Source organism: Mus caroli, unplaced genomic scaffold (genome assembly GCF_978045245.1).
Source record: "Mus caroli unplaced genomic scaffold, Mus_caroli_1 scaffold_7, whole genome shotgun sequence".
NCBI lineage: Eukaryota > Metazoa > Chordata > Mammalia > Rodentia > Muridae > Mus > Mus caroli.
The window spans coordinates 117,418,141-117,431,851 of NW_028227262.1; the positions used below are offsets into that span (position 1 = coordinate 117,418,141).

At 48.3% G+C, this 13,711-nt stretch overlaps 1 protein-coding gene across 2 annotated transcripts in view; it reads left to right on the forward strand.

Moving 5' to 3' along the window:
- Positions 1-13,711, forward strand: part of Plxna4 (plexin A4) — a 454,144-nt gene that overhangs the window by 390,927 nt on the left and 49,506 nt on the right. For both annotated transcript variants that reach the window (XM_029478188.2, XM_021164546.3), the window contains 7 exons: positions 1,033-1,150; positions 4,983-5,119; positions 6,220-6,384; positions 8,802-8,895; positions 9,263-9,502; positions 10,002-10,148; positions 10,680-10,914. In XM_029478188.2, the coding sequence (XP_029334048.1) occupies positions 1,033-1,150; positions 4,983-5,119; positions 6,220-6,384; positions 8,802-8,895; positions 9,263-9,502; positions 10,002-10,148; positions 10,680-10,914 (1,136 nt within the window). The remainder of the gene's footprint in view (positions 1-1,032; positions 1,151-4,982; positions 5,120-6,219; positions 6,385-8,801; positions 8,896-9,262; positions 9,503-10,001; positions 10,149-10,679; positions 10,915-13,711) is intronic.

Genomic DNA, 13,711 nt, shown 5'->3' on the forward strand with positions numbered 1-13,711 from the left:
AAATAAATAAATAAATAAATAGAAAAAAACAGCAGCAACAACAAAACAAACAGAACACAGAGCAGAACAGCACTAAAACCTAAGGACCAAGCAAAAAAACTCTACAGGACGAAAACCTAGAAACCAAAAAGTAAAAACTTAGTCTGTTCTGCCAGCTAGACACTTTCGAATGCTAATGTAGCAAAACATACTGAAAACCAAGTTAAAAACCAGATAAGAAGTTGAGAGTCGGGAGGAAAATAACTGCCGCATTTACAACAAATAAGAATGACTATGCTGAGTTAAGTTTTCACAAAAGACAGTTGGTCAGCACACTAGAGACAGGGCTTTCGTAGAAAAGTCAAAGGAAGACAATTTTAAAAAGTACACACAATCATGTGCATTCTCTATCATAATCACTGGGCTTAAAGTAAGATCTTTTCTATAGTATATTGGAAAAAAATTCTTTCAAAAGATTTTGACCACTTAGTCTTAACTAAAACAATGGACCACTGACACAAATGCAAATTGGTACAACTTTGGGGGAAACGCCATTGGGCCCTATGTGAATAAACCATTTAATCCTGTGTATTCCCTCCTGTTAAGTCTATTCTAAGAAACACGTGATTCTCGGGTATGTGTATCTTGGCATATTTGGCTGGGTTTTTTTTTTTTTAAGCAGGAGAAAAATCAGAATGTTTACACACCCATCAATAGGACGACTATGACATACATGGTGGCTTAAACATGTATGTAATATTACAAAGCGGTTAGTAGAGTTACATATGCAGAGCCTAGGTGGAATCACCAGAGAAAGTTGTTAAATATAAACTGGTATTTAGAACAGTGTGTATGCTATGTTTTACATTTGTCTTTGAAATATATTTACATATACAAATAGATAAACTTGCATATAATCATGTATATGCTTACTTGTTGATGTGCTCACTTGTTGAGCTCATGCAAGCCAGCTTCTGTCTCTGGGCCCTGCTGTGAGCATAAGCCATGGCTGGAAGCCCTGTGGCTCATGAGTTATCTCCTTTGTTTCTGTAGGATCGTGTGTGAGATGGGCGAGGCCAAGCCTAGCCAACACGCAGGCTTTGTGGAGATCTGTGTGGCTGTGTGTCGGCCTGAGTTCATGGCCCGCTCTTCGCAGCTCTATTACTTCATGGTGAGTCCTGGATGTCAAAGGCCTTTCTGGGTGCAGGCCACAGAAATGGTATGGCCATCATCGCAGGGCAGAGCCTCCTCCACCCCACCACCTACATTCATGGGAGCCCCATGTGAACAGGGTCGGAGTAGAGTCTTGATGTCTCAAAGATCTAGATTTAGCTTTTGTGCCTCCTTATAGGGCTGCAAGAAAGCTGCTTTGGCCCTTGGGTCCCAGCGTCTTCTGTGTGGCAAGGGGCAGGGTGACTCCTAGGAACTTTGCCTAAACTCAGTCACTTTTCAATTGGGAGAACTCAGACAAGCTGATTTGCTTTTCTGTGCCTCAGTTTCTTTATTTGGACAGTGAAAATGATACTTGTATCTCTCACACAGTATGGTAAAGATCATACAGTCTCCATCCCATGTGGTGTCATTCCCTGTATTAGCCACCCTCACTCCTCTGTCTGGCCTGGCTCCCCACCACTATCCCCACTTAACCTTATCCTATCATGAGCAGCCTCTCATCTTTTCTTGCTTACCCACCACCCTCTCATAACGTTCTTAACCCCTTTCTCACCTCTCTGGTACTTAATTGCAGGCCCCTTCCATTTCCCCTATTCACTCCCTGGTCCCCACCTCCCATCCCTCCACTCACCAGTATCCTTCCCATAATCTCACCAACCAAGCCTTACCCCAACCACTGAATATTACTCAAGTTCCCTCTGGAACCTTGCAGAGCTGCAAAGCTGCCTGGCTGGCAGCTAGAGGAAGAGGGTAAAGTCTCCTGGCCTAGATCCTCCCATTTTCCATTTTCAAGCTACTAAAGAGCCCACATGGCTGACATTAGAAACCGTCCCTCCTTTGCCCCTTCCTCCCTCCTCGTTCTTTTTCCTCCTCTTCTACTGACAACCTTTTAGCAGCTTGACAGGATTTCCTTACTCAAGAAAACCCAGGTATTGTGTCCACCATGGAGCAAGTTGTCCTTGAATCAGGGTACTTAGACAAAGTTTCAAAGAAGCAATGGAAAGGCAGCGTGTGTCCAGGTTGAACTCTGGCTTCCATGTGGCGCTTGCCTGGCAGGTACTTTCCTTAGCATAAAATTGACCCTGTGGACTCATCCCAAAAGACAGGAGTGAGGAGGGAAAAGAGATGTGAAGAGGAGGAGAGACGCCACACGGAATCATGAACGGTAGCTGCTACAAGGCAAGCACAATGTCACTTTCATAGTTGAAGGGACCTTCTAAGGAAATGGCCTAATGCCACACATCCTCTAGGGTAGACATTCATGGAGGAAGAATGTGATGGACCCCAGCCCCTTCCAGTACTCCATATTTACTTAGGGATGAAATCTTGGAAGCTAGGTGTTTCCCAGTGAGAATGAAAAGCTGGGGTCCCTGAGAGTCCTGTATAGTCAAGGGAAAAGACAGCTTCACCTTCCACTCATGCTTCTGAGTGGCCTTGAGACCTCATTGCTGTCCCCTCAGTTAGGTGGCTTGTGAGATACCACTTAGAAAGCCCTCTCCTAAGGGCTCTTGGCATAGGTTTCTTCAAGCTCCTCTGGGGACTCCTAGAGCTCGGAGGGCTGCTGAGACCTTCCTGGTGCCAAGGCGAGGGGATGATAGCAGTCATCCACAGGGATTTTCAGATTCTTGTGTCCTGGAACCAAGAACTGGACAGATGTGAACAGCTGCAGAAGCAGGGACGTTTATTAGAGAATGATACAGTTCCAAGGGCAGAAGCTGTCTGGGACAAGGAGGAAGTTTACAAGCCTAGCCCAGAGTCCACAGTGGGACTTTTATGTCTCATTTCACAGGCTTTGGGGGTAGTTTGGGCTTTCTCACACCTGCTCTGTTACCTTGAGTTCTCCACCTAGTTTCCTGGATCTCAGGGGCTCAAATCTCCACAGATGGGGGACAGAGTTTTGGTATTATAATGACCTGTGGGTCATCTACAGACACTGGTGCCTCTGTGAGTCTCTGAGCATACTGGTGGCTCCACAGTTCAGGACACACACACACACACATACACACACACACACAGAGAGACAGAGAGACAGACAGACAGACACAGACACAGAGACACAGACAGACAGACAGACAGCCACACAGAGAGAAACACACACACACCAGTTGTCTGTGTTTCCAGTCCTCCTCTTTGCTAATGGGTTTTTCTCCCCTACTAATTTTACAGTATTTCATTCAGGGCTCTCACAGGCTTTCTACCTACTTCAGGGACAAACTTGGGTTCCCCTCAGTTTCTCTCCACAAATCAAACCAGGCTCTGATGTGTGGGTTAGTCCCTGGAATGTCAAGGCTACAAAAGGCCCAGATCAACACGCCTGGCCCATCACCAGCTCTGTCCCAGGAGGTCTCCATGCTGGGAATGCTCCTTCTCCCTCTCCCTTCTAGTCTGTTCCTTCACGGAGCCAAGTGAAAAGCTGGCAAATAATTCAGACTTTGATTTCCCGTGCAAACCCACTGTGAAATATTTATGAAGCATGACTTGAATAATTAATAGTTTCTCACAAGTCTAAAACATGTTTCCATAACACCCTCTCCCACCCGGAGCAGACCCCTTCCAGCCAGTCCCTGCATCAACACCACAAGCAATGAGGCTAATAGCAAGCAGCCGTCCTTTCCAGCATTTGATTTGAGAGCTCCCCATAGCCCAGGGGCGCAGAACCCCAGCTGACAGACCCAGTGTTTTCTCTCTAGGGACAGCAGTAGTGGGGCAAAGCCACCCTTTGGAAATAGCTGATTACTGTCGTTTAAGGAACAAGAAAACTGTCATGGGTCCTGGTGATAACCATTTTGGGGCTCAGATCCCAATTATGTGACAAGAGAAGTTGAATATCTTGCCCACACCATGATACCAAAAGTCCCTTGTCCTTGGGTGTTCAAGCCACAAGGCAAAGATTTCACACCTAGCTGAGGAACATTAGAGCCAAGGTCAACGAGTGTGTCCAGGTGAATGCCACCAGTGTCCCCAGTCTGGGATCTGGGCACAGGGCAGTTGGTTCCGTTTGCTGGTCCCCAAAGGAGGCTTCTAGCAGGAGGGCAACCATAGCCCTGTGAACTCAGTGGGTTCAGGTTCAGTACAGTTTTGTTAGTGGGCTGGGGCTGGGGAAAGGAAAGAGAAGTCTTCATTTAAATGCAGATACAGGCTTCTCACCTGGGACCGGGAAAGTTTTTCCATTAAAATGCTAATGAAAGAACAAACTGCAACTCCAAATCCCTCGACTTCTAGGGCTGTGCTCCCTGCCCCCACCTCCGCCCGCTCCTCACCTCCAGTCAGGGCAGGGGGCTTGGCAGGCCTGGGAGCTTCCCTGGGCACAGTCCTCACAAATCCCAGGCTCTGGCCCCTGGAGGGTGCTCTGGAGACCTTTGGCCATGGCAGGCCCCCTTTGCAGGCACCAGGAGGCTGTTTACTGGCGAGGTGGCTGGAGATCAGAGCTGTGGAGTCAGGTCTCAGTTACAGTACTTTTTAGCTAGGTGACCTTGGAGAACTTAGTGAACCTCTCTGAACCTCATCTATGAAATAGGTAATGGTAGTCATTTTTAAGAAAACCATTGACTGAGTAATCATAGATATATATGTGTCTCTCTCACTATAGATAAAACCTGTCACTAAAAACAAACAAACAAAAAAAACCCTCAGTACACAGAAGCTATCATGACTACTATTATTCTTGTAGAGATGAAAGCACTTGTCACAGAAGAATATAAAATGCCTTGCAGAGGCCTCATGAGTGGATTCTAGAGGGCAGCTCTTCAGTAGGGCGTGAGGCACTGCCCAGGGCCCATCCCAGCCTCCACCTATCCCAGCATGCCTCAGTCCTCTTCTTTTCTACACAGACTCTGACCCTCGCAGATCTGAAGCCCAACCGAGGACCCATGTCTGGGGGGACGCAGGTTACCATCACAGGTACCAACTTGAATGCAGGCAGCAATGTGGTGGTGATGTTCGGGAGCCAGCCCTGCCTCTTCCACAGGTAACCCATGGGCCCATGAGAGGGGCCAGACAGGTAAAGCCCCCTGGGAGGGAAATGTGGGGTCCCACTGAGGTGGATAAGAACTGGCCCTCATCCAAGATGACTAAAAGCTGGCACTCTTCCTGCCTTTGTTTGAGGACAGTAGCCAATTGCTGCATTTCCTGGAAGGTGGGAGAGGTGTTGTGCTCCTGCCCACAGTTCAGCCTGGTACCCTAGTATCCTTTGCAGAGAATGGGGTACCACTGAGCATCCAACTTAGAACCAAAAGCCTCTTTAGGTCCAGAACCTCTCCTGCTGGAAGCTGCCTAGGACCACCTCAGTCAGCCCTGAGCAGGTTGTCCCAGAAGCCTGAGGCTGAGCCAACAAGGGCAAAAGGCCTTCTGCCCAACTGGGCTCTTCAGCCCAAAAGGAATACACACTTTACCTAGCCAGAAGCCAGAGTAGAAGCCACAGGGAGCCCATTCAAGGAATGCATTGGAAAATGTAACCAATCAGAGCCAAAGCTCCCAGAGATAGGTGTGTTCCTACAAGAACTATGTCAGATCCAAAGTCAGACCAGCCTGCACCTTGCATTGCTGCTAGCCAAGAAGCCAATATTTGGATTCTTTTGAGAGTGTTGAGGATGACTTTGCTCAAAGCAACGACAGAAGGGTGAGACTCTCACAGGGCATAGGGAGAGCTGGAACCCAGTGCAGCAAGCTCAGTTGCAGCCTTGAGAGCTATAAGCCAGGTCTCAGGACTCAGAGTCACAGGGAGCAGTTGGCAAGGAGCTGATTCCTGCCAAACCCACTTCACAGGATTCTCACTGCAGGGAAGGAATGAGACAGGGAGGAAAGGGCATTACCAGACTTATGTAGCTAGATACTTGTGAAAATTGGGGCCAGGGTTAGGAGTAAGGAGAGCCCAAAGTGTAGACCTCTTTGAAAGGCAGGCTCAGAGGAGCCTTTTAAAAGGTCTTTGTCTCTGGCTTGTGGACTCTCTATCTGTGACAGTGCTCACCCTTACTTCTGAGAAACCAGATGCACCAAGAAAGGGGTTGACCTGGGACCACTGCTAGGCTTAGTACCTGGCTTAGTACCATGCTCTACCCTCCCTTGCAGGCGCTCTCCATCCTACATTATCTGTAACACTACATCCTCAGAGGAGGTGCTGGACATGAAGGTGACTGTGCAGGTGGACAGGGCCAGGATCCGCCAGGACCTGGTCTTTCAGTACGTGGAGGACCCCACCATCGTGCGGATTGAACCAGAATGGAGCATTGTCAGGTAGGAGGACCCATTCCCCACAACCTTCTCCCTTCATCTGGCCCTCCGTTTCGCTTTCTCAGACATCAAAACCCCAAGGGAAACCAAGCTTGGTGACAAGAGCCTATCACCCCAGTGACTTGGAAGACTGAGGCCTCTCTCTCTCACCAGCCTTCTTCCCATCAGCCCTGTTGTCTGCCTCCCTTTGTTTCTCCCATATACCAGACTCATTCAGGGAGGGCCTGGTCCTCATTTCTTGCTGCTTCCCCATCACCCAACACAAATGCACTAAGCAAAATGACAAAGGAGGTGGAAGAGGGCACACAATGCTGCTATAGGAAGAACCCAGATAGGGATTCAGGCACTTCAGTAGTCTACTGGGGCAAGCCATGGATCTTTCTTGGACCTCTTTCTTTAGGAGGATTCTCCTAGAGTATAAAGTATAGTACCTCCCATCAGAGATGGACCTGCAGGCATTTGACTGTGGCCACTTTTCTATGCCAGGAGGACATTATCAGGATGAGAGGGTTCCATGGAGGCTGTCCCTTCTGAGAACCCCTTGAGATCATTGGAAAGCTGCTGTTCTGGAGTGCATGGGGGACACAGTGAAGACTTGGGGTGGGAAGGAACAGATACAGTCCGTGCTGTTTACCCAACAGATGACCTTAGCAGCACCTTACTCCCAACCTGCTCCCTGCTCAGTGTCCTCCACATTCAGCTCCAGCCAGAAGGGGCCTGGGACTGGGGAAATTAATGAAGATAGAATAAAGAAGTGCTCTGCTCTGGCTAAGGCTGGGGCAAGCCCTCGCCAGGGGCAAAACTTAGACCAGGGACCCAAGGGCCAGATCTGACTGGATGCCTGAATTTTTGTAAATAAAATTTTATTGGCACATGGCTCTGCTCACTGGTTGTATTGTCTACAGTTACTTGCTCGTGATTGCACAGAGTTGAGTAATTGTGACAGAGACCATATGGCCTGTGGAGCCTGAAATATTTCCTGCCTGGCCCTTCACAGAAATAGTTGGACACCCTCTGCTTGAAGACCAGAGAGAAACAGCCTGGCTGGTGAGATGAGAAAGGCCATTGGCTGTCCTTAGCTAAAGTCTGAACGGGAAACAGGCTGTGAGAGCCGTGCCAGGCCTTGGCCTCAGAGCCTGGTGATTCAGGAAGGTGACATAGCCCTTTGTGTCTCACTGAAGATGCTCTGGGACATTCATGGCCTTGTTGAGTTCCGTTTCCCTTCATATTGTCACAGAAATGAAGGTGTCATCTTCCTGGCACTCATCAGTGTCCCAAGTCACACTCATGCCACAAGGGAGGTTGGATACACATTCTGGACTGCCAGCATTTTAGCATAGGTTAAAGAAATCTGAGGATGAACGGGACTCTGCACAATGTGTACATTTGAGCATCCTATATGTGTCTGGGTTGTTTGGGGACAATGATGAGTTTATTTGAAACTGAATGTAGAATTAGTGGTTGGGAAGGCTGGGGACTTGGAGGCTAGATACCAGAAACTCATCTGTAGAAAGAATCCTGCAGGCACAGCTTGAGGTGTATGTGTGCATGTGAGCACATGAGTGCATGCAAGACACACTCAATGAGAAAGAGAAGTCGTGAGAACTTTAAAGTAGATAGATGCCCAGAAACCCATGTGAGTCCAGCTGACAAAGAATCTTAGCTACTGTGGTTAGACGTGATTTACCTATGATGCCTTGCCTTCCACAGCAGGATGCTTGTCAGTGACTCCATTGACCAGCAATCAGTCCATTGCTTACTCTAGTCCCAGGAGGACACAGTCAAACACAGGGCTGCCCACCCTCTCCACAAGCTTCTTCCTGGATATAGAGCATAACATCCTTTGAAAGGCCACACTGAGCTAAATCACTTGAGTCCTCCTCACCCGTGTCTTGTGCCACTCCAGACCTCATTGAGTCTTAGAACATGTCACACCTGTACTCTTAGAAAAGGTCCTGGGCCATGGTTGTCACAGGTCTCAGCTGGACTGAAGCTACTAAGGAGGAAATCTGTAGCTTGGTTGCCATGGAAAACATGGTGCTTGGTCTGCCGGGGACCATTGAGAACAAGACCAAGAGTGGTTGGTGAGGGATAGGGGAGGAGACTCTAGGCTGAAACAGCCGGCTCAAGTTTGGGAGCCTTAGAGAACTAAGAGACCATGCTGTCACCGGGGCCTCTGTGAGATATACATGTTACAAACAGATCAGCAAGGGACAATGCAGACATCTGGTCACCACTGTCCTCCGTCTGACCTTCTGAGATTCTTTTCCTTGTTATTGCACTTAGCTGCTCATCCTTGTCTCCAAGGACACAATTATGCTTCCTCATCCTTGTTGTCTCATGCTGATGACCACTGTTGTCACGGCCACTCTATCTCCTAGGCCTGCAGCTCACACACTCCTTTCTTTGTTTTTGGGCAGTGGGAACACACCTATTGCTGTCTGGGGAACTCACCTGGACCTCATACAGAACCCACAGATCCGTGCCAAGCATGGAGGAAAAGAACACATCAACGTGAGTCCCCTGGCAGGCCCTTGCCTACATATATGACTCATGTCATGGGAAACCTCCGTGACCTGGGATGGTGGGATGGGAAGTTAGCATGGCCATAGTTACAGCTTTTGGGCTATAGGCCTGAAAGACCAATAATTTCCATTCCACCCCACTGTTCCTACACAGACGTACTATTCATCACCATGTTCACATTGAGCAAAGCCATAGCTAGGAGACAGCCACTAGGTGCAGTCTGTAAGTAGCTAAGAGTATGGTCCTGGCTGCCTCCTTCATAATCTTCCCATATCATCTTGATGTAATACCAACTGCACACCAGGAGTCCTGGTGTGGAGACGCTGCTCACTGTTCGCTCCTCTGACTCCCACAGATCTGTGAGGTCCTAAATGCTACCGAGATGACCTGCCAGGCTCCAGCCCTTGCCCTGGGTCCCGACCACCAGTCAGATCTCACTGAGAGGCCTGAAGAATTTGGTTTCATCCTGGACAATGTCCAGTCTCTGCTAATTCTCAACAAGACCAACTTCACCTATTATCCTAATCCTGTGTTTGAGGCTTTCAGTCCCTCGGGAATCCTGGAGCTCAAGCCTGGCACCCCCATTATCCTAAAGGTATTCCAGATAAGTTTTTCACGGCATTTCAGTTATCGATTATTGATTTTTTTTACTGGGAGGATGAGAGGGTACTAGTATATGTAATGCATTAACTTGCTTTATGTTATTGTCACAAAACACATGATGCTGGCTACTTATAAAAGAAAAAAGCTAACTTGTCTCATTGTCCTGGAAAACAAAAGACCAAATAATCTTCCTGGTTCTTATGAGGGCCTTCTAACAGGACCACATGTGACAAGGGAACCAGACAGGAAGTCATAAAACTCCACATGTCCACATCTTAAAGGTCCCATTATCTCTTACCTAACAGTACTAGGGACCAAACTCGTAGCATACCACATCTAACACATACCAATTCTTTGAACTTCTTGCTAATGGCAGCCTCTTTCCTGGTCCATCCATAAGATGAGATGTTGGGTAGTGGGCGGGCCATGGCAGCCACCAGCATCTGTGGTTCTGACTCAAGGTTGGGGATGGTGGCTTTCCTGTTGTTCAGGGCAAGAACCTGATCCCACCTGTGGCCGGAGGCAACGTGAAGCTGAACTACACCGTGCTGGTTGGGGAGAAACCATGCATCGTGACAGTGTCAGATGTGCAGCTGCTCTGCGAGTCTCCCAACCTCATCGGCAGGCACAAAGTGATGGTGAGGCTGCTGGCACCCCCTTGTGTGTGGAACAGGCATGAGGGGTGCTGGATGGGGAGTGGCTCACTGTATCTAGGCTACTGGAGACTTCTGAGAGCACTTCCTGCCCACTGTGAGATTTCCCACAGCTCCCCCCAGACTTGTGTCCATTGTCCTGCCCCAAGAGCCAGCTTCTTATGTATTATCACTCCCTCTGTCCTGGCTAGTGCAACAAGAGGAAAACTTTAAATAGAGTGATAAGTAGTGTTAGGAGAGAGAGAGAGAGAGAGAGAGAGAGAGAGAGAGAGAGAGAGAGAGAGAGATCTGGTCCATGATATCATTTCTATATCAGATGGCAGGATGATTCTCAGGGAAGTCAGCTGGAGCTTTATCAGTGTCTTCCTGACTCAGAGGATGGGCACGTTTTCTAGTTGAGGGGCAGCGGTGTCCACTGTCCATGCTCTGGGGAGCGGTTAGGGAGGGCTCCTCACTGGCAATCATGCTCTCCTTCAGCCTTCTCTGCTACCTTCCCTCTCTTCTCTGTGTCCACAGGCACGGGTGGGTGGCATGGAGTATTCCCCTGGGATGGTATACATCGCCCCAGACAGCCCGCTCAGCCTGCCCGCCATCGTCAGCATCGCGGTGGCTGGTGGCCTCCTCATCATCTTCATCGTGGCCGTACTCATCGCCTACAAACGCAAGTCCCGAGAAAGTGACCTCACGCTGAAGAGGCTACAGATGCAGATGGACAACCTTGAGTCCCGTGTGGCTCTGGAGTGCAAGGAAGGTACTGAGCATCCAGGTGCTGGTGCTGGAGTCTCTGTGTGTGCACATATGCACCTATCATAGGAGAGCATGCAGGCTGGGCAGCAGTGGGTAGTATTAGAGGTTATGTATGCATTCAAGAACATGTAAGTCACCGTATGCAGTTATATACATGTGTGCCTGTACTGTACCAACCAGCCTGGGCAGCATTTGGAGATGCTGAAGGTCATGTGTGTGTGTGTGTGTGTGTGTGTGTATACTTACATTTGTGTATGTAAGTGCCTTAGCCCAGACAGAGCTGCAGTGGAGGGTAGTTACGTGTGTAAATGTACACATTTGTGTTTGTGCCTTTCATTTTACATTTAGGTGACAGCAGCCAGTGCTGAAGGTTGCTTATATTCATGCCTGCACTTGTATGAGTACGAGGGGGTAGGTGTATATGTGTGTGTGCCTCCTGTTCACAGCCCAGCACACTGAGCTACAGTGGGTGGTGGCCTCACAGACTGGGCATTCTAACTACAGAACCTTTCTGCCAGTCTCTGAACTTAGCCAGGGTCACAGCTCAAAGCCCTGTCTAGCCACCTGACATTGGTTTACTCCTTACTCCTTCCAGATATGTTACTAGGATCATTTATACATCAAGCACTGTGTCCAGATTCAACACTCTGGCTTTGGGGCAAGGGGAGTTCATAGTCTCCTCTAGGGAAGACATGGGGGGAGGGGGTCTGTCTCAACATGATGCATGTGAGCAATCCCTAAGTTCTTGTCCACCAGCAGGCAGGGAAATCTGTAGGCTTGATCTGTGATTTCAAAAGAAGTGTGTTTCACAGCTTGTATTTGAAAAATGTACACAAGCCACCATGAAGGGAGATCGGCAGTGTCAAACCCAAGTAGGCAGCTTAGCAAGTAGACTTCTATAACCCCAGGACATCCTTCTGTAAGCCACCCTAGGAAGAAAAAGCTGAGCTATTACTCTGTGGGTAATATGTACCCAGTGTTAATCCAGCCCTGTACCTGGGCTCAGGATCCTGCAGATTCCCACTGGGGAATTCTGATGGGGACGAGGTTCCAACCCATCTCTGCATCCTTCAGCTGTCATCCTGGCATCTGCCTTGTGGGACTGTTAATTACTGCCTTTTATTATATTTACACTGCTTAATTTTTTTCTCTGCAATGTACTCTTCCCTCTAATTAGGTGTAGTGATTAGAATCTCTTTTATGTGAGGCAGGCGTGAGGCTTTGAATGTTGGAGGTGCATGGTGACTTCAAGGAAACTGCAGACACATCAATCCTGACTCCCTCCCTCTCCCCCTGGCCAGTGAAGCAGCCCAACCAGGAGAAGGCAACGGAAGGGAGGGGCGCCTGGCTCCCTGGAGAAGGAAGGCTCAGCAGACAGAAAGCCATACAGTCCCACAGGAGACCCTCAGCTAGCTTCTGGCTGGGGACAGTTAAGCTGCTGGGACAGAAGGAGACATCTTACAGCAAAGGACATGCAGGCCTGGTGACAGACTACTTTCCTGGATGCCAAGGCAGCTGCTGCATATTTATGAGGCAGCTTGGGCCCAGGACAAGGTTTATATAGAGAGTTCACTGTCAGCCAGGAAGCTACCCACACCCATACTTAGAAGACATCAGCCCAGACCTGAGCTTTGAGTGTATTGTCACACACATGTGCAAACACACACCTCCACACTGCAACCTCACTGACATGCTTGCACAGTCTTATACAGGCACACACTCACATGTGTGCACCCCACTCCTGCCCAAGTATACCTCTCCACTGACTCATACAAACACAGACACGTGTTCTTTATTCCAGACATGCACAAGCGTGTTGGTCTGTTTATATTATTGTGATCGAATAGTCTACCAGAACCAAATTAAAGGAGTATAAGTTTCCCTTCTCATGGTTTCAGAGGATGCATCCGTCATGGAGTAGGGGAGCATGGTAAAATGCTCAACTGGTAGCTGTCAGAAAGCAAAGAAGAGAAGAAACAGAAAAGATCCAGGCCCTACCTTCCAAACATCAATTCCTTCCCTACAGCAATATCATATTATAAATCCATCAAAGGATGAGTCAACCCATTGATAACTTCTATCTAGTTGTTTCCAAAAATGCTCTTACAGACATACTCAGAGACGTGCTTCACTAATCACTTAGGCACTTCTCAATCCACTCAAGCTAGCAATTAAGATCAACCATCAGTGTAAGTTTGTAAGGCTTTGGTGACAGTGCATACCAAAGAGGCCCCCTGGCTCCTTTTACACACACAGTTGCTCACATGCATTGGAGTGTGTGTAGAAGCAGTAGGACACCTGTCTCAGATGTCCTAACAGGATGTCATAACAAGAACTCCAGCATCCACATAGCAGAACACGTACAGGGTCTAGGTCTGCTTAGCTCCCCATGCTTGCCAGCAAGCCTTGGGGCTCTCCTGCGATGAAGACCCATGAAAACCAACAGATCTCATGTTAGCTCTACCATAGTCATCAGGAAGGACAAGTCAGGATCCTGTGTGTAGTTCAGGGTACTTGTGTCATGTTGACATGTCACTGTATCCCACTGGGCACTGGGCCCACTTTTTGATGTCCCTAGAGTCACTTTGGACCTATGAATCCCTTTTGAAGTACCAACGTTTATCTTCGTCTTAGGTTTAAAAAAAAAAAAAACAAATTGAAAACAAATATTTTTTAGGCAGCAGCCAAGACTTGTTCTTTGTCAGTATGTGCCAATACTTCTGTCAATGTGTGCATGTATGTGCATGCATGTATGCATGCAGAGGTATGTGTGGGCATGCACCTAGGAGAATGCCACAATT